Source organism: Beta vulgaris, chromosome 2 (genome assembly GCF_026745355.1).
Source record: "Beta vulgaris subsp. vulgaris cultivar EL10 chromosome 2, EL10.2, whole genome shotgun sequence".
Classification (NCBI taxonomy): Eukaryota; Viridiplantae; Streptophyta; class Magnoliopsida; order Caryophyllales; family Amaranthaceae; genus Beta; species Beta vulgaris.
This window is the reverse complement of record NC_079203.1, coordinates 34797363-34822226: the sequence shown is the minus strand read 5'-3', so window position 1 is coordinate 34822226 and position 24864 is coordinate 34797363. Positions and strand designations below refer to the sequence as shown.

The 24864-nt window shown below is 39.1% G+C and overlaps 1 protein-coding gene across 1 annotated transcript; it reads right to left on the bottom strand.

The window, feature by feature from the left end:
- Positions 1-15699: 15699 nt before the first annotated feature.
- LOC109133770 (uncharacterized) lies at positions 15700-22023 on the bottom strand. The gene is made up of 2 exons (XM_048638963.2): positions 16857-22023; positions 15700-16764 (listed from the first exon to the last, which is right to left on the bottom strand). Exons 1-2 carry the CDS (start codon positions 17349-17351, stop codon positions 16279-16281), a joined length of 981 nt encoding a protein of 326 aa, XP_048494920.1. The 5' UTR covers positions 17352-22023; the 3' UTR covers positions 15700-16278.
- Positions 22024-24864: the final 2841 nt, after the last annotated feature.

The window sequence follows — 24864 nt, the reverse complement described above, 5'->3', positions numbered from 1 at the left end:
TTCAGTTCAGATCAGTTCAGTTCAGACCAGTTCAGTTCAGATCAGTTCAGTTCAGACCAGATCAGTTCAGTTCAGTTCTTGACAATACTTTTACTCTCGCATATCACTATTCAATTCAGTTCAATTCAATTTAGTTCAGTTCAATTCAGTTCAGTTCAATTCAGTTCAGTTTAGTTCAGATCAGTTTAGTTCAGATCAGTTCAGTTCAGATCAGTTCAGTTTAGTTCAATTCAGTTCAATTCAGTTCAGCTGTTTTATGCCGAATAGAACAGACCCTAAATTTTGGGGAGAAGCCCTATAAATATAGGATGGGTGAAGTGTCGTGAATTTGATTTGAGGAAACCCAAAACTTGGGTTTAATAGCTGGATTTCACAAAGACAAACCAAGCTAATGATGAAACAATCCAGATATAGAGTAATTGTTGCTTCAATTTGAAAAGTAATTTTGGGACTAGGGTTCTTTGATAATTTGGGGGTTTTGTGTCGAGGGTTTTGGGGCTGAATAGATAGGGACTTGAGTTCTTTTTTCTACTGCAGAGCGTCTCTCTCTAACTCTTTCTCTCGCACCTTTTTTTTTTAATGATGACAACTAGAAGTTGTGAATTATAGATGTACTTCGATAAAATATACTAATTCAATATTACAAAAACATGAAACATGAAAAAATCAACATAGACATAGACATATACATCATTTAAGCTATATCTTCTTCCTTTGACAAAATATAATATTACATCAGAAGTTGCTAGCTTAAGGGTAGATGCCTAGAAAGTGTTAAAGAATTTCGCCCAATCTCTTGTTGTAATGTTCTGTATAAGTGTATCTCGAAGGTTGTCTGCACAAGACTTAGAGATGTATTACCAGAATGTAGGAATATAAATGAACATATAGCGGAATTTCAGGAAACAAATTTCCTAACATCTATCACAAGATCGCATGCATGACATAAAAATGAATCACATTATAAGAAAATAATGTACAACCTTTATAGCGTGTTTTCCACAGGATTGCAAGTGCCAGAGATCAGAGAACAACAATTGATGTTCCTCTACTTAGTCCACGAGCACCAATTGAATTCCCACGTTTGCTAGAACGGAAGAGGATGAACATATTTCACTCTCTTGCTTTTTAGGGAGGGTGGCCGGATTTTTCAAAGGAAAATGTTAGGGTTTCCTCTCTCTCTCTCTCTCTCTCTCTCTCTTTTTACTGTCAAAGTTACTAACAAAAAGAACGCTCTATTCCACTCTCCTATTATAACATTATATAATAGTAGGAGACTAGGTTTAGAGAGAGACCTAACCTAACCCTAATTTTTCCTATTGGCCAGTTTTCTTATTTCAATTAGTTACTACAATGTGTGACCTCATAGGACTAGGTTAACTTAGTTGTAGGTTCAATCAATATTGTCCCACTAACCAACATTTATTCTCTAGCAAGTAAATGTGATTACTAAAGTAACATAATTTATTATCTCTATAATATTTCCTTTTTATATTTAGTAATTGTCGAGATGTCTAAGGACATATTCCTTCAATCTCCCACTTGTTCGAAGACAAGAGCGCAATGTTAAATTCCTTACGTCACTTAATGCCAAATTTGATAACACAATATTATTCTCAAATTTATGTTCCTTGATCGCTGAGTTCGAACTGCTCAAATAAGAATTAACTCTATAATCCTATTCCGCATGGCCATGCATTTTTTCAGTTCTCACTCATTAAGAGGCCCAGACACCATTCTTATTTAATAGGAGGACTTATCCACTCTTGTATGACCATAACTCCCACTCGATTCTTAGCCCACCTGATCACTGCCTTTATAACCTCCATTTACGGCGTTTAACAGCGTCAAGGTTAAACTAGTCATATTGTGGTTATTATGACATACTCATGTCTAAGGAATCCACTAAATATTGTAGTTTGATTCTACTTTTAGAATCTAATTAGGTCAAGTCTCAATGTATCAAGTATACATCCACATAATCAATCAAACATCTCTATGTCTCCATAACCCGTGGAACTACACTATCAATTAATTATACACCAATGTATTAAATAAATCACTTATGTCCAATTTAGTGATTTAGACTAGGGACTTCAAATAAATTGTGATTTCAGTTCACTTTATAGGATTCCAATATCAAAACGTTCTCGATAATCCTATTTGAAAACACCAATTATTTGGACATTTTATTTAATACTAAACCAAACAATTAAATAAGAACGAAATTTCATTGATAAGTATTTCAAAGCATAATAAATGTCTTTACAATTGTAAACATGAAGTAAACAACCTAAAGCCATTCTCCCATATGCTTAAGCCCCATGGACCTAGTATGACACTCATGCGTAGGTTGAGCAAGCGGTTTAGTAAGAGGATCTGCTACGTTATCCTCAGTATGAACCTTGCTTACTTTCACATCCTCTCTACCAACGATTTCTGGAATAAGATGGAATTTCCTTAGCACATGTTTAGACCTTTTATGCGATCGGGGTTCCTTAGACTGAGCAATGGCACCATTGTTGTCACAATACAACTCAATGTCATTCTCTACGCTAGGAACTACACCAATCTCACCAATGAACTTTTTGATCCAAGCAACTTCCTTTGCTACATCATCTGCTACAATATACTCAACCTTTGTTGTAGAATCCGCGATGGTACTCTGCTTAGAGCTCATCCAGCTCACAGCTCCTCCATTGAGACAAAATATGAAACCAGATTGCTATCTGAAATCATCTTTGTCACTCTGGAAGTTTGCATCGGTGTACCCAGCTGTAACAACTAACTCATCAATTCCACCATAAACCCAAAAATTATCCTTAGTCCTTCGCAAGCACTTAAAGTATGTTTTTCGCTGCAATCTAGTGCGCATCTCTTGGATTTGACTGGTATCTGTTGCATATACTCAAAGCATATGCAACATCCGATCGAGTGCATATCATGACATACATAATGGATCCTACTGTAGAAGCATAAGGAACATTACTCATACTCTTGAACTCATTAGCACTCAAAGGATACTGAGTCTTGCCAAGTGCAATGCCATGTTGCATGGGAATGAAACCTCTTATGGAGTTTTCCAGCTTAAACCTTGCAAGAACCCTATAAATATAAGTTTCTTGACTAAGCCCAATTAGCCTTTTCGATCTATCTCTAGATCTTTATTCCCAATATGTACTTCTCCTAAGTCTTTCATAGAGAAACAATTTTTAAGCCATTCCTTGACTGACTCAAGCATGGTTTTATCATTTCCTATGAGAAGTATGTCATCCACATACAAGACCAGAAAAGTAATACTACTCCCACTTGACTTCTTGTATACATAAGATTCCTCTTCATTTCTAAGAAAGCCAAATTTCTTGACTGCCTCATCAATATAAGGTTCTAACTCCCTAATGCTTGCTTTAGTCCATAAATGGACTTCTGAAGGTTGCATACCCCCCCTGGATTTTTTGGATCTTCAAAACCTTGAGGTTGTGTCATGTACACATCCTCTTTCAAGAACCCATTCAAGAAAGCGGTTTTGAAATCCATCTGCCATATTTCATAGTCTTGAAAGGCAGCAATCGCAAGGATTATCCTAATAGACTTTAGCATGATTACTGTTGAGAAGGTTTCATCATAGTCAATACCATGAATTTGCTTGAAACCTTTCGCAACCAACCTTGCTTTGAAAACACTAATTTTCTATCCTTGTCTGTTTTCAACTTGAAAATCCATTTGCATCCAATGGGTTTTACCCCATCAGGAAAATCAACCAAGTCCCATACATAATTTTCAGACATGAAATTCAGATTTCATGGCCTCAAGCCATCTTTCGGTGTCTTGACTATTCATAGCATCTTTGTAGCTAGTAGGTTTTTCTGATTCTAAAATCGTTATTTCGGAACTTTCAGTCAAAAGGAAATCAATATATGTCTTCGACAGAATGATGGTACTACTAGACCTACGTTGAGGAACATCATAAGAATTTCTACCTCACTAGGTTGAGTGACTTCGCATGGAGTATCTCCAAGTGGGACGGTATGAGGAACGTGAATTGAATGCACCGCATCCTGAGCATTTTCATGCCGGGCTGCCTCTGATGAGGTGTTATCCTCATCCATTTGTTGCTCATCTCAAACATCTTCGAGATATACATTTCTCTCACCTGTTTTTCTAGAAAGACACCATTACGAGCACAAACACTTTGTTTTCGTTTTGGTTGTTGAAGTAGTATCCCTTAGTCTCTTTTGGGTAACCCACAACGAGACATTTATCGGATTTGGGTGAAAGCTTATCAGAAAGTAAACGTTTTACTTAACCTTCACAACCCCATTTCCTTAGAAAAGACAATTTCAGAACGTTTCCAGTCCACATTTCCTATGCTTTCAGAACGTTTCCAGTCCACATTTCATATGCTGTTTCAAGCGCAAATCCCCAGAATGAAATAGGAAGATCAACAAGACTTATCATGGATCAAACCATATCAAGTAGAGTTCGATTCCTTCTTTCAGAAACGTCATTCAACTGCGGTGTTCCTGGTGGTGTCCATTGTGAAAGTATTCCACAATCCTCCAAATGATCACCAAATTCTTGAGATAAATATTCACCACCACAATCGTATCGCAGTGCCTTAATTTTCTTCCCAAGTTGGTGCTGTACTTCATTCTGGAATTTCTTAAATCTTTCAAAGGATTCCGACTTATGCCGCATGAGGTAAACAAATCCAAATATGCTTACATCATCAGTAAAACTAATGAACTAATTGTACCCGCCCATAGCCGACGAGCTCATAGGTCCGCACACATCCGTATGTTTGAGGGCAAAGAGGTCATTGGCCCTTTCACTTAAACCTGTGAAAAGAGACTTTGTCATTTTCCCCATCAAGCAAAACTCACAAGTATGAAATGATTCGAAATCAAATAATTTGAGAATTCCATCTGTGTGAATCTTCTCAATATGCTTTGAACTTATGTGGCCTAATCGACAATGCCATAGGTACGTAGGGTTTCAATAATTTGTTTTATGTTATTGTCTAAGTTATAAATGTGGGTTTATAAGTCTAGCACATATAAACCATTTGATAACTTGGCTGAGACATAGAATAAATCATTCAAATAAGCAGAACAACAATTATTCTTAATTATAAATGAAAAACCTTCCGAATCCAAAACCAGAATCGAAACAATAATCCTGGTAATAGTTGGAATATAATAACAATTATGCAATTCTAATACTAAATCAGAAGGTAAAAGTAGACTATAATCTCCCACAGCCAAACCAACAACTCGTGCTCCATTGCACACGCGGAGGTCCACTTTTCCTTTGCTCAACGTTCTATTTCTTTTTAGTGCATACACATCACAGATAATGTGAGATCACATGCAGTATCAAATACCCATGTAGTTGAAGTAGATAAGTTAAGGCCCGTTCGGTATTACCGTGGTTTTCTATTTTTTGGTTTTTTGATAATAAAGTCATATGATATATATATGTCCTATAATCAATAAGAAATTAGTTAAATTTATTGAGAACATGATGATTTTGAAAACTGACAACTAAAAAGTGAAAACCACTTTTTCTGGTTTCCTATTTTTGGTTTTTAGCAATAAAACTTGTTGTATAATATGAGCACTATAAGAGGGGGGGGGTGAATTATAGTGAGAGAATAAGATATACTTTTTACGGAATTAAAATTAAACTTGGGAACAAATAATGGGAATACGAGAGATTTACGAGGAAAAACTTCCTAGGCCTAGTAGGAAGAAACAACCTCGACCACAAGGGATTTTAAACAACTTTCTACTACAATAGGCCAAAACAACTCTGATTACAACCTATTTTTCTCTCGATTCTCAACTTAAGTCACTCAACTCAAGTTCCCAACGACAGTTCCCACAACTGACGTTCTCTCAAACTTCACTGAAGTTCCTTTCTCTTTCTCTTTCTCTTGCTTCACTCAAAGCTTCTCACACTTACAAGAGTTCACTCAAACCCTTTTCTCAAAAATACACTTTGTAAAACAATGGAAGAGTAATAAACTCGATTAATGTAAGTATGAATTCTCTTAAGGAAAAGGCACTGAACTTTAGATAACTAAGACAAATTAGCTAAGTCAGACACAATTGTTCAAAGAATTAGGCGCCTATTTATAGACAATTAAGACAAGACATGTTCTCCACTAATTAAACCATTATCACATGATCTCCATGATTTTAATTAATTAATTAAATAAATTAATATATTCATGTCAGTAAATACCCACTAATCCACTACTTCACTTCATAAGGAAGCAGTAACATATTACGTGGTTTTAAAACTTAAGAATAATTAAACTCATTTAAATTAATTAAATACTTGGAGGATAATTAACTAAGCCACTAAATCCACTAACTACAAAAACGTGTAGCAGTATCTTTAGGCGTGTAATCCAGTTTTTAGGAAATAAAATAATTATTTACTTTAGCTAGTTTTTAGGAAAAATATCTTTTTCAAATATCTTTAATAAAATCGAAAAACAGTTTTATATCTTAAAACCGAAATCATTTTAAAACCGGAAAGATATTATATTTTGAAAACAAAATCTTTTAAATAAAATATAAAAGATAAAAAGATAAAAAGATAAGATTTGAAAATCGTTAATTAAAATCAGAAAATCTTTTTAAAATCTTTTCCTAACAAACTTAAAACTAAATTCCTAAAATAGTGGATCTTAGTTCAAAACAACCCTAAAAACTCTAACAAATATATTGGGCGCATATTTGAGTTAGGCGCACAACTTTAAAGACTCTTAGGTGTTCCTAAATCAGTTTTAAGTCTTGTTCCCTAACCTTGTTCCTATAGTGGCAGATCTGTTCATGTCATGGGAACAGACTCAAGTTCCTTTAGGAATTCACCACGAACTTAATTGAGCTTTCACTCAACCTTTACATGAAGATAATAAATACACCCTTCATCACTCGAACATCTTCACTTCGATCTTTGATTATTTCTCCGTTTTAATCTTCAATCAAGTATTCTCTTTGCTCGAGAATGAATGACCTTGCAACAACATAAATAAAATACACTATGTCTTTTGTGGTTAAGTCATCTTCAAAATTCAAGGGTCAACAAAACTGAAAACAAAAAACAATAACGAGTGGGCCCTCAATCTCTATAACATATACCTGAAGTTGAAGCACCACTCTTATTATCTTCCAGATATTTGGGGAAGTTGCTCTTCCAGTGGCGAATCTTATGGCGATGGAAGCACTCACGTGGTGCTGCCACTTTTTCCTTAGGAGTGGCCTTTGGCTTAGAAGTATCATCAGAGGCAACAATCATTCCCTTCTTCTTCTTCATAGGTGCCCCCTTTTTCTTGAATTGCTTGCCCTTCCTAACCATAAGAACATCCCTATTTTTCAGGTTCAGCTGGCAAGCTCCTTTTAGCCTGAGTAAGCATACCATGTAGCTCTTGCAGGGTAGCCTCCTCTCCTTGCATGTAAAAATTCAACTGGAAATTTTGAAAATTTTCAGGCAAGTATTTGATCATAATATCAGTTGCAGTTTTGGGGGATAAGGGAAGCCCAATTTTTTCATGATCTGAAAATGTCCAATCATATTGAACACATGTGGACCAACGGGTTTTCCTTTGCCCAACTTGCACTCCAGCATCTTACAATGAGCTTCAAACCTCTCCAGCCTTGCGTTCTTATGAAACATAGTTTTCAGCTATTGGAGAATGGAATAGGTGTCCAGACCATTAAAATGTTTTTGAAATTCTGGTTCCATGCAAGCAAGCATCAAACATGTTACTTGCACAGAATTTGCCTCAATGGTTTGTCTTGCTCTCCTTTTAGCTGGAGTAGCAATATTTAGTAGGGGTTCAGGGAGAGGATTGTCAATAACATTTTCCTTTGCTCTGAGAACGATTCTCACAACCATTTCCCATTCTAAGAAGTTATTTGCAATCAATTTGTCTTTTTCGAGTAAATAGTGCAAATCAAAACCGGAGGTGGTGTTGTTTGAACCAGACACGATAACTACAACAAAAAGAATGATAAAGCAAGATTTAATCAATGTTTATCAAGAAAGCATCAATTAAACAAATTTTAATTAACTACTACCCGTTATTTAAAATGAAAGTCCCCTATTGAATAAAGAAATAACTAAGATCCTGTCCCATACAATCAAACGGACTTTGGCACTGTCTCGAATTTATAGTAGTTGAGGTTACTAATTATAACTAATTATAATTATTGGTAGACAGGTTAACAACTCCTTGTTTACTTCTATCTCTTAGCTTCAAAACCCAAAACTTTGTCTTTCGATGATTTTGTTGAGTTAAACCAAACATTAACATGTAACTTTCAAAAGACCTACCCTACTTTCCCCAGATAAAATGAGCAACACTCTACTTTGGCAGAACTTATTACTCACTATCTAAGGCGTTATAATTGTTGTTTGGAAAAGTAATTAAAACTCAATATTACATGTTAGGGACCTAAGTTTGCTATGTCGGTTAATTTTCAATGAACACATAACATAAATAACCGCACATGTAAATTTACGCAAGCATTTAAACATGTTGAACTTCTAATTTAATATAAGCATAATTAGAAGTGATCCTAGTATGGCCCTTAAACCTAGGAAAACTAATTTTGATGAGCTCCTCCTTGAATCTTTATGGATCTCCATCCTTGATTCACCATGGAACTTCATTCTTGATTACATAGAATTTATAATTTAAATGACTAAAATTGAAATTACAAAAATACAAACGATACGCAGATCGTATTTAATGTAAATAAAATTTAACAATGCGCAGATCATATTTTCTATCCTAGTTTTGGGGCATAATCGTCACAACATGCAAAACATAATATCATACATGTTATATTAAGCATCCACGCATCTATAATATCCAAATAAAATAAATACAAAAAAATTAATATACTCATTAACAATTAACAAGCAAAAGAAACATGATATTCACAACTTAACAACTAAAAGTAAACATGCCAACTTTGTTAGGCTTAACAATTTTAAGAAATAACTAAAGCAAAAGACGCTTCCATATTAGTTATAGTACTTAAGCATTTAAGTAGTAAACTAACTCTAGGAAACTCCCTTATTTTAATTCAATTAGGACCTATTATGGAAATAATCAAATTAAATTTTAATTTGCATGATTGGAAATTAATAATAATGCTCAAATTAAAAAAAATAAGAAAAGATGCTCAATTTTTTTTTGAAGGAGAAATTTCATTAATCGAAGGCCAAACGACATCTACAATAGATATTAAAGAAAAACAAGATACAATCAAACAAGGTTAAGTCAAATTCGTCTTCGAAAAAACTACAATGAACCAGATCGAGCAATACAGCGTGTTATGGCTGAGTTTTTGCAGGATGATGTTGACATAATGACATAATGACACGACGACTGTGTCGTGAAGACGCGACGAAAAGATACGAGGGTATGGACAACCGAAGTGCAGGTAACGGATTATCTGAAAATGGAAAAAGTTCAGCAAGGCATTAAATTAGCCGTGAGATCCGTCGACAGATTATGCGAAGGAGGGAAGAACATTGCAACGTTGGAGTGTAATTAGGAAGATCTCCTATAATCAAGCTACCGTTACCATTGTAATAGATTGAGAATTTATTATTGTATTCGTTGGAAAAAAGCCAAAGGAAGAAAAGGCATACAAAAGAAGAACAAGTATCAAGAGATAGAAAAAAAAACTATCTTTGTAATAGACGAAAAGAAAAGCATACTCTGTAACGATTGTCATTAGCTCATGACGACAGTCAACCATAGTAGATTGGTGAATCTTCATCCACCCGCAGTTTTTACCCATCTTCATTGGGGTTTTCCGCTTCACCATCTTTGTGTGTTCATCCCCTTTGATCCCCATTGCATTCATTCATTGCATTGTCTTACACATAATCTGGTTGAATCGTCCCGAACTTTAATTTCGTCGTAAGAGATAAATTTTAGCATAAACAATTTGGCGCCCACCGTGGGGCATAACCAGACCAACTACTGTTCAAAATCCATCAAATGGGAGAAACACCTAACCTCGATGAAATGCAGAGGCAATATGAACAAATTAGAGCAGAAATGCTCGAAATGAAGCAAGCTAATGAGCGGCTAGCTACCGACTTCACGACATCGCAGGAAAGAATCCAGAAATTGCAAGAGGAGTTAGCATCATCCATAGCTTCGAAGGTCTGACGTCGCACTAATTTGAATGACATCCCCTACATGAGGGACTTCTCTGAGTCAGACGAAGAAGAGCCTGAAAATGACGAAGATCCTGAGGGCGAAGAGCGATTGAATAATGAAGAGAACGATCAAGGCGAAGGGGAATCAAATCTTATGGCAAAGCGCATGGTCCAAATCGAAAAGCAGAATAGGCGCTTAATGAAGCTCATGTCCCAGCTCCCTGGGCCCCGACGCCAAGCATCATGGAGCACCTAAACGGTTATGCAGAATCACCATTCGTAGAGAGGATCGCGAGGGTTCTTCTCCCCAAAAAGCTCAACCTGCCTACGCTCGCTGCTAATTACGACGGTTCGACTGATCCAGGCGAGCATGTCGCCTAGTACAAGCAGCGGATGTGGCAAGCGTCAATTCCTTGGCATTTGGTAGAAGCTTGTATGTGAAAGTCTTTTGGAGCCACGCTCACCGGCCCCGCTCTCAAATGGCTCGGATCCCTCAAGCCAGGAAGCATCGGCAATTTTTCCACCCTAGTCAACAAGTTCTATGAGAAGTTTGAAGGCAGTCGTAGCCTGGAGAAGCAGACGAGCGACCTATATGGCGTCGTCCAAGGACCTAAAGAATATGTTCGTGATTATTATAATCGCTTTAATAAAGAAATGATTAGCATTAAAGATCTTGATACTAAGATTGCTATTGAATGTTTCAGGAAAGGACTAATTCTGCGATCAAAACTATACAACCGTCTGACGAAGTACCCGTGCCAAACGTTCGAGGAAGTCAAGTCACGAGCGTTGGCCCAAATGAGACTGGAAGAAGACGATGCCATCCTCAACACTATATCAACGCGTCGTGCACCGGAAACCACCAGCGACCGAAAGGCTTTCGTCCCCAAAAAGAATAATTGGCGAAACCACCCGTATGGTCGCTCGAATCAGGTAAACAATGTTACTGACGTTGTCGAAAATGCAGGTAATGACGCAAGGACGGAGTCGCCAACCTTCCTAGATCTAGACTCCTATGGATTCTCCGTCGATGTCGGAGGCGTCGTAAATGCCTTGACCAAAATCGGAGCACCTGTCCGTTGGCCGAAGAAGAGTGACCGACCGCAGGCGCAAAAAGATCAGACAAGGTGGTGCCAATTCCATCATGATCATGGACATAAGACGGAAGAGTGCATTGCATTGCGACGTGAGGTCGCGTTCATGCTTAATAAAGGGCATCTCAAAGATCTCTTAAGCGGCAAAGGGAAAGCATCCTTCGAGAAGAATCCTGCGCAGTCCATCCCTTCTGCGTCACCCACGCACGTAAAGGTAATTAATGTTATTTTTGGTGGGTCTGGTGTATATGGACTAACGTACTCCGCAGCCAAAAGGCTAGCAAGAGAGAGTACCCCCTCGTCCGCCGTTTTTAAATCTTGCTGGTCAGCGGAAGAACGTAAGTTGGAAGCGATGGCAATTACCTTTGACGACGACATCTGCGACGTCGAACATCATGATGGACTAGTCATATCCTTGACAGTCAGTAATTGCTTGTTGAAGCGAGTGCTAGTCGATGGGGGCAGCTCAACCAATTATTTTATTCAAAAGTACCCTCGAAGGTATGGGATTGTGTGACAAAGATATTACTAAAAAATCTACTGTTTTGGTTGGATTCAGTGGAGAGGCCCAACACACTGTCGGAGAGATCACGTTGCCAACGTTAGCCAAAGGTGTCAACTTGCCTACCAGTTTCAATGTCGTGGACTGCCCGTCAGCGTACAACATCATCCTTGGCACCCCGTGGATACATAAGATGAAGGTCGTCCCGTCGACTTATCATCAGACGCTGAAATTCCTAGCCAAGTGGGGGGTTTAAGAAATAAAGGGCGAGCAAAAATCCGCGAGAGAATGCTACAGCTCGTCGCTCAAGCCACCAAAAGCGGCCATCTAGCAATTAAAGGATGGATCAGCGCCCGACGCGCCCAGTGAGTAGGACGTGGATGAAGTGATGCTCGATCCGTCCATCCCCGATCGTGTCATTCGAATCGGAGCGACGTTGTCGCAAGAAATACGAGGTCAGTTAATTGATTTTCTAAAGGCTAATCAAGATTGTTTTGCTTGGTCCCATGAGGATATGACAGGAATCTGTCCCGATGTCATAATACATAAACTCAACGTGGACCCCGAGCACAAGCCTGTAAAGCAAAAAAGGCGCAAATTCGCATCTAAAAGGAATCAAATCATCAATGACGAGGTTTAAAAGCTGATCGACACTGGGAAAATTCGCGAGGTAAAATATCCAGATTGGCTAGCCAACGTCGTGGTCGTGAGCAAGAAGAATGAAAAGTGGAGAGTCTGCATCGACTTCACGGACTTGAATAAAGCGTGTCCCAAGGATCCGTTCCCTCTCCCTCATATAGACGCAATGGTCGACGCGACGGCAGGCCACGAGCTCCTGACGTTCATGGACGCATACTCTGGATACAACCAAATATTGATGCACCCGGACGATCAAGAAAAGACCGCGTTCGTCACTGACAAAGGTATATATTGTTATAAGGTTATGCCTTTTGGTTTGAGAATGCAGGTGCCACCTATCAACGATTGGTCAACCAAATGTTCAAAGACCAATTGGGCGACACCATGGAAGTATATATAGACGATATGCTCGTCAAATCCAAGCAAGCAGGCGATCACGTCCAACACTTGTCGGAGGCTTTCGACGTCCTGCGAAGGTATGCATGAAATTAAATCCCACTAAATGTACATTTGGAGTTTCTGCAGGAAAGTTCCTAGGATATGTTGTTACGCAACGAGGGATTGAAGCAGCCCGGACCAAATAAAAGCTCTTATCAACATCCAATCTCCGAGGAGCGTCAAAGAGGTGCAGAAATTGACCGGTCGTGTAGCCACGCTGAACCGTTTTATCTCCAGATCATCCGAAAGATGTCATCTATTCTATGACGTCCTAAGGAAGAATAAGGGCTTCGACTGGTCGCAACAACACGAAGACGCGCTGCAAGAACTCAAAAGATATTTGGCGTCACCACCGTTGGTGTCCAAGCCAAGTGACGGAGAGACGCTGCAGCTTTATCTTGCGGTAAGTAACGTGTCCGTCAGTACTGTCCTGACACGAGAAGCAGAAAGTCAGCAGCTCCCAATCTATTATGTCAGTAAGTCTCTGCTAGACGCAGAGACCAGGTATTCCTCATTGGAAAAACTGATTTTAGCCCTAGTTGTAGCTGTTAAAAAAAACTTAGGCACTATTTTGAGACGCATACCGTTATCGTTATGACTAACTATTCTGTCAAGTCTGTCTTGCGACACCCCAAATTAACAGGACGCATGAGTAAGTGGGAAATAGCACTCAGTGTGTACGACATTCGGTTCCATCCGAGAACAACTATTAAGTCGCAAGCTTTGGCAGATTTTGTGGCAGACTTTAGCCCAGAATTAGAAAAGCTTGCAAATGATGAAGTTGCAAAGATTAACCAAGTAAATGACGAATCTTGGGTATTGTTTGTTGATGGATCTTCCAATTATCGTGGCGCAGGTCTTGGTATCGTGCTAAAGTCGCTACAAGGGGGAAAGGTAGTACGAGCCATCTGTTGTGAATTTAGAGTGACAAACAACGAAGCCGAGTACGAAGCGCTCATAGCAGGAATGACGTTAGCAGAAGACATGGGAGCAAAAGCGTTAAAAGACTTTAGCGACTCATTGCTGATAGTTAGCCAAATCAAAGGCGAATTCGCGGCAAAAGACTCTAAAATGGCTATGTACTTAGAAATAGCTCAGCGTAAGAGTAAAGTGTTTGGCCTGTTTGACATTTTGCAGATACCAAGGGGCCAGAATACGTAGGCGGATGCGTTGGCCAATCTCAGATCCTCTTTAAGGGACATTTCGTTTACTTCCGTCCCTATAGTTCATCTGGCAAATCCCGCAGTCGCTAAGAATGTTGAAGACACCATCGCAGCAACGACCGAACAGCTTCAAGACACCCAAAAGGTCGTTGGTAGCATCGGTGACCTCATGGCTACGAGCGACCCTGACGCTGAGGAGGTAAGTGTTAGTTGGACAAAACCGCTTTACGATTATCTTGCTAACGACGTGCTTCCAGCAGACAAGGCAGAGGCGCGCAGGATTCGGTTTAAAGCGTCCCGATACGTGCTCATTCAAGGAGTACTATTCAAGAAATCTGCTGCAGGGCCCTATCTGCGTTGTTTGGAAAAAGATCAGTGGGAACAAGTCTTAGAGGACATGCATAAATCACTCAGGAGGGCGTAGCTTGTCCAATAGAGCGTTACGCATGGGATAATATTGGCCCTCAATGAAGAAAGACGCGATAAGATATGTGGCTAAGTGTGATAGCTGTCAACGACACGCAGGTATGACGCGTAAACCTTGCGAAATTTTGCACCCTACTTTAACACCTTGGCCTTTCATGAAATGGGGCATGGACATAGTTGGCAAGTTACCTCCAACCCCAAGTTAGAAGGTCTTTATGTTGGCACTAACTGATTACTTTTCTAAGTGGATAGAAGCAGGTTCTTTCCAACAGGTACGTGACAAGGAAGTGATTTCTTTTATATATACTAACATTATCTGCAGGTTTTGTGTCCTGTCCGAAATAATATGCGATAATGGGTCGCAGTTTATTAGCAGCAAGACAAGACGTTTCTGTGACGAGTGGAATATGACATTGTTAACGACAACGCCAACGTATATGCAAGCCAATGGACAGGCAGAGTCTAGTAATAAGACGATCATAGACACTTTGAAGAAACGACTCACATCCAAGAAGGGTAAATGGGAGGAGGCGTTGCCTTCCATCTTATGGGCTAATCGCACGACACCACGCACTGCGACAGGACAAACACCGTTCTCACTAGTATATGGGTGTGAAGTTGTCCTGCCTTCTGAAGTGAACGTCCCGACTGCGAGATGTGGCCTAGTGACGGAGCAACAGAACTCTGATGAGCTCGTGAACGACTTGGACACCATTGAAGAGTTGCGCGATGCAGCATTGGTACGCATGGCGGCTCAGCAACAAATAGTCGCAAGGAGTTTCAACAAAAACGTCCAAGCTAGGTCCTTTGTTGAAGGTGATTGGGTCCTAAGCAAAAAAAGTTTTTCAAAACACACAAGAAGCTAACACTGGTAAGCTAAGGCCTAAATGGGAAGGACCATACCAAATTAGTAAGGTAGTAGGCAATGGAGCCTACCAATTGGTCCGACGCGACGGAAGCTTCGTGCCACGTAGCTGGAACGCTACATACCTCAAACGATACTTCTTCTAAGCTAAGTGATGTATTTTGTTTTCCCATCATTGTGTAAGAAGTTGATGATATTGCTATTGCATCTGCGTCGCTAATTGTTATCGACCATAGTGTTCTCTCACTGTGTGTTGTTTACTTTCAGGGAAGTTACTCCCGTCCGTCCTAATAACGTTGCGACGACCTTTACGAGGCGACAAGCAGACTTGCGTCCTACTATATAATAAAACAAGAAATTGTGGTCCTCACTATTTAAAGTCTTTTGGTCTTCCCTACCCCAGCTAACGTTACAGCAGGGGCACCGTCATTTCAAAGTCACAACTGCTTGCGAGATTTCATCTATTTTTCTGACAAACACACGTAAGTATCCATATATTTCCTATGTGTATTCTAAGTTAATAAGTCCAAACGTTACGTCTGAACGACCAAAGACGGCTTACTAAGCGCCTGGCTATCTTCTAAAAATGTCAGAATAACGACTGAGACACATGCATATGACACAAAGTGAAAACATAAGATTAAAATTGCTAAGGTTCAAAAGCACAGTCATCAAAGTAATGGTCACCCCCATGGGCGACCCAAAAGTTCAAAGTTTATGATCACCCCCGTAGGTGACCCAAAAAATACAAAACAAACAGTCACTCCCTTGAGTGACCCAGAACAAAGTTTGATTAAAGTTCAAGAAACAAATGACATAATTTAGAATGATTAAAAGCTAAGCGTCAGGGACCTCGTCAGCTTCCTTCTCCGTTGACGCTACAGCTGGCAAAGAAATGGCTGGAGCTTCCTGTTCAGTCTCAGGGTCAGGTGGCACATCCGACGTAATGAATCCGGCTCAAGACGGGGCGTTCTCATCCACCTTTGATGAAGAGTCTGCCGTCGCAGCCAAGTCTTCTTCGTCCATCAGATCCTTCATCGACCCCATATACTTAAGGTACAGGTCGATATCCTTCTGTGGCGTCCACAACGCCATCTTTTTCATTAGGAACTGGTACATTAGCTTAGCCCTGACCCTGGTCGTCACTTCGGCCTCAAGAAGGTCCAGCTCATTCTTCTGTGCGTCAACACTTGGTTGGAGAGTCTCGATCTCCCGACGCAAGGATTCTTCCAACTTGGTCGCTTTCTTCCTAATTTCTTCCAGCTCTTCTCCATTTTTCTTTAGGATTACCTCCATGTCCTCCATAGATTTCTTATAAAACTCCGCTTCAGTGCCTTTGGACTTCGTGTCCGATTCAGCCTTCTCCATCCTTTGCTTCATGGTCAAGTGACCCTTCAGCAGGGATGAGATCTCCCTCTTCGCCATAAGGAGATGTTGAGAGGACTGCATAAAGAGAAGAGAATGTGTGTCATTTGGTAGCCATAAGTCATTGTCATAATAGCGTAGTGCCTCAAAGTAAGGTTAAGTGTCTATACCTGGAACAGAAGCTCAAATCCATCCGACACCATGCGAGGAAGAGTGTGCTCCTTGATCCTTTCCATAGCACTAGGAAAAAGGAACATATCAGCCTCATGCCATATGGACCTCTCCAACGACATAAAGTCATTAGGGACGGTCACAGTGTATGAAGGCCCACTCTTGTCTGGATGGGCCAGGAAGTCAGTTTTGCGCGTCTTAGACGCAACATCTTGCTCATCGTCCAAGTGGACGACGATTGCTGCGTCCTTCTTCGTCGACGACGTCGACAGGAACACAGTGTCAGCATAGGATTCCCTCTTGCGTTTGCGTAGCATTTCAGCCAGTGCTTGGCTGTCCAGACTCCCCCTAGGGCGTGATTGTGATGAACCTGTCCAAAAGCGTTCAATCAGAAAAGTGAATTTCTCGTACCCTAAGATAGAAGGAATAGATAAAATTACCGGATACAATAGATAACTGTCTTGAGAAGCAAATAGAATTCTTCTGAACTGCATGTCTTCTTCTAGTACTTTCAAAAATTTGTCGCAAAGACTATGAGACTCGTCGCGATGCGACAGCAGTTTAGGGTTAAGACCTGCAGTAGAAACGATGTAAGAGTAGTGTTAACGACGCGACACAAATGTAAAAAGACTGAAAATAAACACACCTTCAGTATTCCAGCCGCTAACCAGAGACATCCCAGCATCCTCTAGCGACGACCTCTTCATAAACACAAATCTGTTTTTCCAACCTCTGTCTTTCGACTGAACTCCCCCAACCAGAGGTTCTAACCTCGCTTTTGCATGTAGGGCTATTCTATTTTTTGCTTTGACCCTAATTTCATAATTCAACAGCAGGTCGTGAAGGGTGAAGGCTTCTTCCCATGACGCCGTCACTCTGTCGATGACACTCAAGATTCGCCAGACTTGGGGCATGATCTGCCCAGGGCTAATCTGGTAAATTTGCATCAGGTCTCTTGTTAGGGGGGTGAAGGGAAGTCTCAGGCCTATTTCGAAGGGATACTCATAGAGCACCACCCATTAGGGGGGACATGTTTCTGGTGGTTCATCAGACTCGGCATTCCTAATGACAGTACTTTCGGGAAAATTCCCTAAATCTAAAAACTTTAGCATGTCTTCCTCTGACATCGTTGACAGTTCATCCTCATTTTCATTCCTCTGTTCCACGATTTTTTCTTTACCTCTCGATTTTTCTTGGTTTTTCACGAATGTCCTAATGCTACGTCTGCTAGGTGCCATAAGTGCAATTGGGGAAGAGGAAAAAATAGTGCGAATTAAGGGAATTGACGAACGGAAAGTATGAAATTACCTGGTATCAGTGGTCGATTTTCCGGCGGAGAGAATAATGGGAGTTATTTATGGAAACTATCTTACTTGAGGAGAGAGAAAGATTTGGTGAAAATAAAATCTTTAACCGCCCACGATATTTATGCCTTCAAAGGCAATCATGACATTGGGCTAACGGTTAGAATTAAACGGCTATTTAAAAGAACAAAAAACTACATTTTTCGTTTTGTAACCTTGGGGTTGCCTAGAATAACTGCCCAAGTGGATTTTTTTTCCTCCCTTATGTTTTGTCCGAAGGATATTTTCCATATCTATCGCATGAGATTTTTTCTATGCTTATTTTTGGTGAAATGCCTTGATTGCATTGAAGTTTCTTCATTTGGTTTTTATGATTTTTTAACAATTGTCTCATGGTTTTCGCGTAACCCTGATTCAACAATTGGGGGCAAACTGTTATGGCTGAGTTTTTGCAGGATGACGTTAACATAATGACATAATGACACGACGACTGTGACGTGAAGACGCGACGAAAAGACACGAGGGTATGGACAACCGAAGTGCAGGTAACGGATTATCTGAAAATATAAAGAGTTCAGCAAGGCATTAAATTCGCCGTGAGATCCGTCGACAGATTATGCGAAGGAGGGAAAAAGATTGCTGGAGTGTAATTAGGAAGATCTCCTATAATCAAGCTACAGTTACCATTGTAATAGATTGAGAATTTATTATTGTATTCGTTGGAAAAAAGCCAAAGGAAGAAAAGGCATACAAAAGAAAAACAAGTATCAGGAGATAGGAAAAAAAACTACCTTTGTACTAGACGAACAGAAAAGCATACTCTGTAACGATTGTCATTAGCTCATAACGACAGTCAACCATAGTAGATTGATGGATCTTCATCCACCCGCGGTTTTTACCCATCTTCATTGGGGTTTTCTGCGTCACCATCTTTGTGTGTTCATCCCCTTTGATCCCCATTGCATTCATTCATTACATTGTCTTACACATAATCTGGTTGAATCGTCCCGAACTTTAATTTCGTCGTAAGAGATAAATTTGAGCATAAACACAGCGCAACCCTCTTGTATTTGCTGAATCAAACAGCTATAGATGAGAAAGTCTATCATTCTGACATAGTTTGGGAAGAACAATCTTGATCGAGCCCTGTTTACCGCATCCGAGATTCCAACACCTTCATGTTGAGTCTCGAACTTCAACCAATGAGAATAATTTTTCATACCTAAAAACAAAAAACCATACTCACAACTCGCATAGGTGAGAAGGAGATCTCCACAGTAGAGAGTACTAAAAAAAATCCCATAAAGTGATACTAATTTTTTCAACAAAAATAAAAACTGAAAATAAAAGAGGAAGAGGGGAGATGAAAACATCCATAATAACCCCCTAACTGATGAAGAAAGGGTAAGGAAGGCTAGAGTTTAGAGAGAAAGAGAGAGAGAGGGGGGGAGGGGGGAGCGGCAGTTTTTAGATTTAAGCTAATCTTGAAAAGATGTTCAATTTTTTTTTTTTTTGGGAAGAAAGAAAAGGGATTTCATTAATATTTCGTCAAACGGCACTTACAAGTCATTTCTGAAAAACATAAAATTCTAATAGAAATACATATCACCCTAGAAATGTAAACATCGCATATTTGACTTAATTTTGCCTTAATAAAAATCTTCATCTGAAGCAATGCAATCTGTGAGTTCGCTCTGGTTCGGCATACGATCTGTAGATGCGGAAATTTTGGGATGAACGTACTCCAATAGTCTTCCATAATTTTACAGAAGTTGTGAAACCCTAATTCTTCAGGTTGAATCTCGAACTTCAACCAATGAGAATAATTTCTGGGAGAAGAAGATTTCCAGAACAGAAACTAAAAACCCCATAAAAGGGTTTGAGAAAATCTCATAAAGAGATACTAATTTATTGAACAAAACAAGAAAATGAACTAAAAACTGAAAATAAAAAGGAAAAAGGGGCTTACCATGGATGAAAACATTCATGGCAGCCTCCTAATTGATGAAGAAGGGGTAAGGGAGGCTAGGGTTTTAGAGAGAGAAAAGGAGAGGGGAGGCTAGGTTTTAAAAAAAAAAAAGATGGTGAGGTTATTGTGAGAGAAGTAGATGAGTTATGCGTAGAAAAGATGTTCAATTAATTGAACAACAATGCCGTCATATAGGCGTAATTAAAAGAAACATGTCAAATTATTTTTTTAATTTAAAAATTGCTGTAAACAACAGCAAAACAAAACAAAATTGAACGCCTTCTATGGATTCAGCGAAAAACAAAACGCCAACAACCCGAAGATGTCAGCCTTCTTCCTGAGGATTCGAACTGGCTTCCCCACCTCAGCCACGAATCACGCTAACCGTTCGCGAGATCTTCAACAACTTGAAGATCTACCATGGCAGCCAACCCCACCGTTGCGGTGCCGGACAACACGAAAACCACCAAGCTCAAAGCCAGGCAGCCGCCAGCGCAGCACACCATCGCAGAAGCATACGGCAAATTAAAGTTTGAATTCATCTCACAACTAAAATCAGATTTATTGAATCAATCCAAAAGATGCACATTGCCGAAGAGGATGAAGCCAAGGAATCAAAATTTTGTTTGAACTTCAAAACACCAGTATGAAAAAAAATAATCGAGTCGTTGATGACGAAGGAAAAACGACGAGCATTATTTTCAATTAAAACATTTTATTTTAATAATTTCCAAATAATTAATATTGTTGGCATTTATAATAAATGCTTTTTAAAGGAAACTCAAGAGTTGCTTCAAAAGAGAATTGGAAGAGTCCCACATTGATAGAATAATAGGTAGTGTAAAGGGTTTATATACATTATACTTTCTATACCCATTGAGTTGTGTGACAAAAGTCACCACACGCGCCCGGTTCGGGCCATGGGCCTTGAGCTTTGGGCTTTGGGGAATAAAATTAACTTAACTAAAGTTTTGGGTCAAAAATCTGTTGTTTTTAGCCAGTGATTAGGTTACCGTTTTTTCCCTAATTTCCTCCCTTAATGAGCCGTTATTTCCTAATTACGTGACATTATCTCCTCCCACCAAGTGTCGGCTGGTAACCACGTTTTAACCCTATTATTCTTCAATAAATACAGAGGTTACTGTTCTCATTAACACACAGAAAATCAAAAACACCTTCTTCTTCCTCTCTCGAAAAATATCTTTTTGGGCAATATTCAAGATCGTTTTCAATCTGTTTTTCCATCTACACTGGAAACGCAGAGACCGTGTACCCCTGGAGGTTGATTGCTAAGAGGTCGTGTGTTGTAGCGGGGCAAATTCAACTTTAGGGCAGTGAATTCTTCACGCCACGGTTTTCCAGATAAGTTAAATTTATATTGTTAGCGGTTTTAGTTCCTACATTCTAAAGTTGAATTTAGGAGAGGCTGATGTTATTCTTGGAATAAAGATTACTAGAACTTCATATGGGATATCTTTAAATCAATCTCATTATATTGAGAAAATATTAAAGAAGTTTGATCAATTTGATTGTATTCCTGTGAAAGCCCCATATGATTCTAGTATTCATTTGAAAAAGAATAAAGGTGATAGTATATCACAAGAACAATATGCAAAAATAATTGGAAGTGTAATGTTCTTGATGAATTATACTAGACCTGATATAGCTTATGCTGTTAGTAGATTGAGCAGGTATACTCACAATCCTAATCGGGAGCACTGGGTTGCCTTGATTAGATTGTTGAAGTATCTAAAAGGCACTACCAATTGGGGTCTACATTATCAAAGGACACCTTGTGTTCTTGAAGGATTTTGTGATGCTAATTGGGTGTCGGATAATGATGAGATACAATCTACTAGTGGTTATGTTTTCACTCTTGCTGGAGGAGCTATATCATGGAAGTCATCAAAACAAACATGTATTGCCAAATCTACAATGGAATATGAGTTTATTGCTTTAGAATGGCAGGTCAAGAAGCTGAATGGATAAGGAGTTTGCTTGCTGATATTCCATTGTGGGGGAAGCCAGCTCCATCAGTTTCTATGCGGTGTGACTCGCAAGCAGCAATTGGGGTAGCGAATAATCAAGCCTATAATGGAAGAGAAGGCATATTCGCTTAAGGCATGCTATAGTTAGAAATCTAATTAGAGAAAATGTGTTGTCACTCGAGTATGTAAAATCAGAGAGGAATATTGCTGATCCTCTCACCAAAGGCCTTTGTAGAAAAATGGTGCTGGAGTCAGCACAAGGAATGGGTTTAAAGCCTATTGGTGAGTGAGTTGTGATGGATACCCTTCTTAGGAATTCCTCAGTTCAAAGGGTCAAACGAAATCACAAAACAACTCAAGTTATTGTGTACTACTACCATTCCTTTTAATAAAAGTGATGTAGTATTTTGTTTTAATTTACTGTTATATGTGTAAGGTTGAGCATAAGCTCTTAATAAGTTCATAGCTTTATTTGAGGTGGTTTGTGACAGTACAAACTTGATGAACTTACCTATGTGAATGTGGGGGTTACGCCCAATCCCCTATGAGAGTCCAAAGGCTTAGGCTCTCTAGAGCATTCACGAGAATCCAGGCTAATTGTGGGGCATCTATATTATATTTGCGAGAACGTATCTTGATTTGAAAAAGGTTGAGTGCGCAACTATGTTTTGCTAACATCATGAAAGGTTCAAGAGAAATCTACCTCTTATGACAGTAAGACATATTTGTATGCATTGAGTGTCAATTCAAGTCCATAAGACATTGATACTTCAAAACTCAGTATCTATTGCCCAGATCATCTGTTTTCAGCCCTGTTTTTTCCTGTTTTCCTCTTTTGAATCATTTGGGGGATTGTTGGAGTTTATAATAAATGCTTTTAAAGGAAACTCAAGAGTTGCTTCAAAAGAGAATGTGAAGAGTCCCACATTGATAGAATAATAGGTAGTGTAAGGGGTTTATATACATACACTTTCTATACTCATTGAGTTGTGTGACAAAAGGACTTTTAGTGGGCATGTGGTGAGTGGAGTCACCACACGCGCCCGCCCGGTCCGGGCCAGGGCCATGGGCCATGGACCTTGGGCTTTGGGCTTTGGGGAATAAACTTAACTTAACTAAAGTTTTGGGTCAAAAATCTGTTGTTTTTAGCCAGTAATTAGGTTACCGTTTTTTCCCTAATTTCCTTCCTTAATGAGCCATTATTTCCTAATTACGTGTCATTATCTCCTCCCACCAAGTGTCGGTTGGTAACCACGTTTTAACCCTATTATTCTTCTATAAATACAGAGGTTACTGTTCTCATTAACACACAAAAAATCAAAAACACCTTCTTCTTCCTCTCTCGAAAAATATCTTTCTGGGCAATATTCAAGATCGTTTTCAATCTGTTTTTCCATCTACAATGGAAACACAGAGACCGTGTACCCCTGGAGGCTGATTGCTAAGAGGCCGTGTGTTGTAGCGGGGCAAATTCAACTTTAGGGCAGTGAATTCTTCACGCCACGGTTTTCCAGATAAGTTAAATTTATATTGTTAGCGGTTTTAGTTCCTACAAATATCACCACATTAATTATGCAAATTAATCCATAATAAAATCCCTTCCTTAATTGAATGAAAATAGTCAAAATAACACATGAATTCACGACCATAAAATATTATGCAAGAGGCAAAGCTGATACCACTCTAGGAATATAGATGAACATATGGGCGAAATTTCAAGAAACAAATTTCCTAACATCTATCACAAGATCGCATGCATAACATAAAAATGAATCACATTATAAGGAAAAGAATGTACAACCTTTGTAGCGTATTTTCCACCAGATTGCAAGTACCAGAGATCAAAGAACAACAATTGATGTCCCTCTGCTTAGTCCACGAGCACCAATTGAATTCCCACATTTGCTAGAGGATGAACATATTTCACTCTCTTGCTTTTTAGGGAGGATGGCCGGATTTTCCAAAGGGAAATATTAGGGTTCCTCTCTCTTTTTTCAATTTAAAAGTTATTAACAAAAGGATGCTCTATTCCACTCTCCTATTATAACCTTTTATAATAGTAGGAGACTAGGTTTAGAGAGAGACCTAACCTAACCTAATTTCTCCTATTTCAATTGGTTTCTACAATGTGACCTCATAGGATTAGGTTAACTTAGTTGTAGGTTCAATCAATATTGTCCCACTAACCAACATTCTAGCAAGTAACTGTGATTACTAAACTAACGTACTTTATTATCTCTATAATAATAGGGGAAAAAAAAGGAAGGGCTGCGCATTTTTAAAAAGCGCAGCCCTTCACTTAGTAGGGCTGCGCTTTTGGAAAAAGCGCAACCCTTCTGTATGTAAGAAGGGTTGCGCTTTTTCCAAAAGCGCAGCCCTACTAAGGGTGCGTTCTGTTCAACTTAAAAAATTAAGTTTCAGGTCCAATAAGTTCAGATAAGTTCAGATAAGTTGCAATAAGGTCTAATAAGGGCAATAAGTTCCAATAAGGTCTAATAAGGTCTAATAAGTTCCAATCAGGTGCAATAAGTTCCAATCAGGTGCAATAAGTTCCAATCAGGTCTAATAAGGTCCAATAAGTTCCAATCAGGTCTAATAAGGTCCAATAAGGTTCAAATAGTCAATGTTTAATAATATTGTCCATTATTTTGTTATTCATAATTTCATATCACTATTAGCTGATTATGTTATTATTAGAATTTTAATTAAAGTACCACAATGATTATATAGTATTATACTTGTATTA

Bases quoted from the DNA above. Each gene is read 5' to 3' on its own strand.
- LOC109133770 (XM_048638963.2), bottom strand. From the start codon at position 17,351: ATGCAGTTCAGAAGAATTCTATTTGCTTCTCAAGACAGTTATCTATTG. The intron at 16,765-16,856 runs GTATAGACACTT...CTCTTTATGCAG, and splicing joins GATTTGAGCTTCTGTTCCAG to TCCTCTCAACATCTCCTTAT.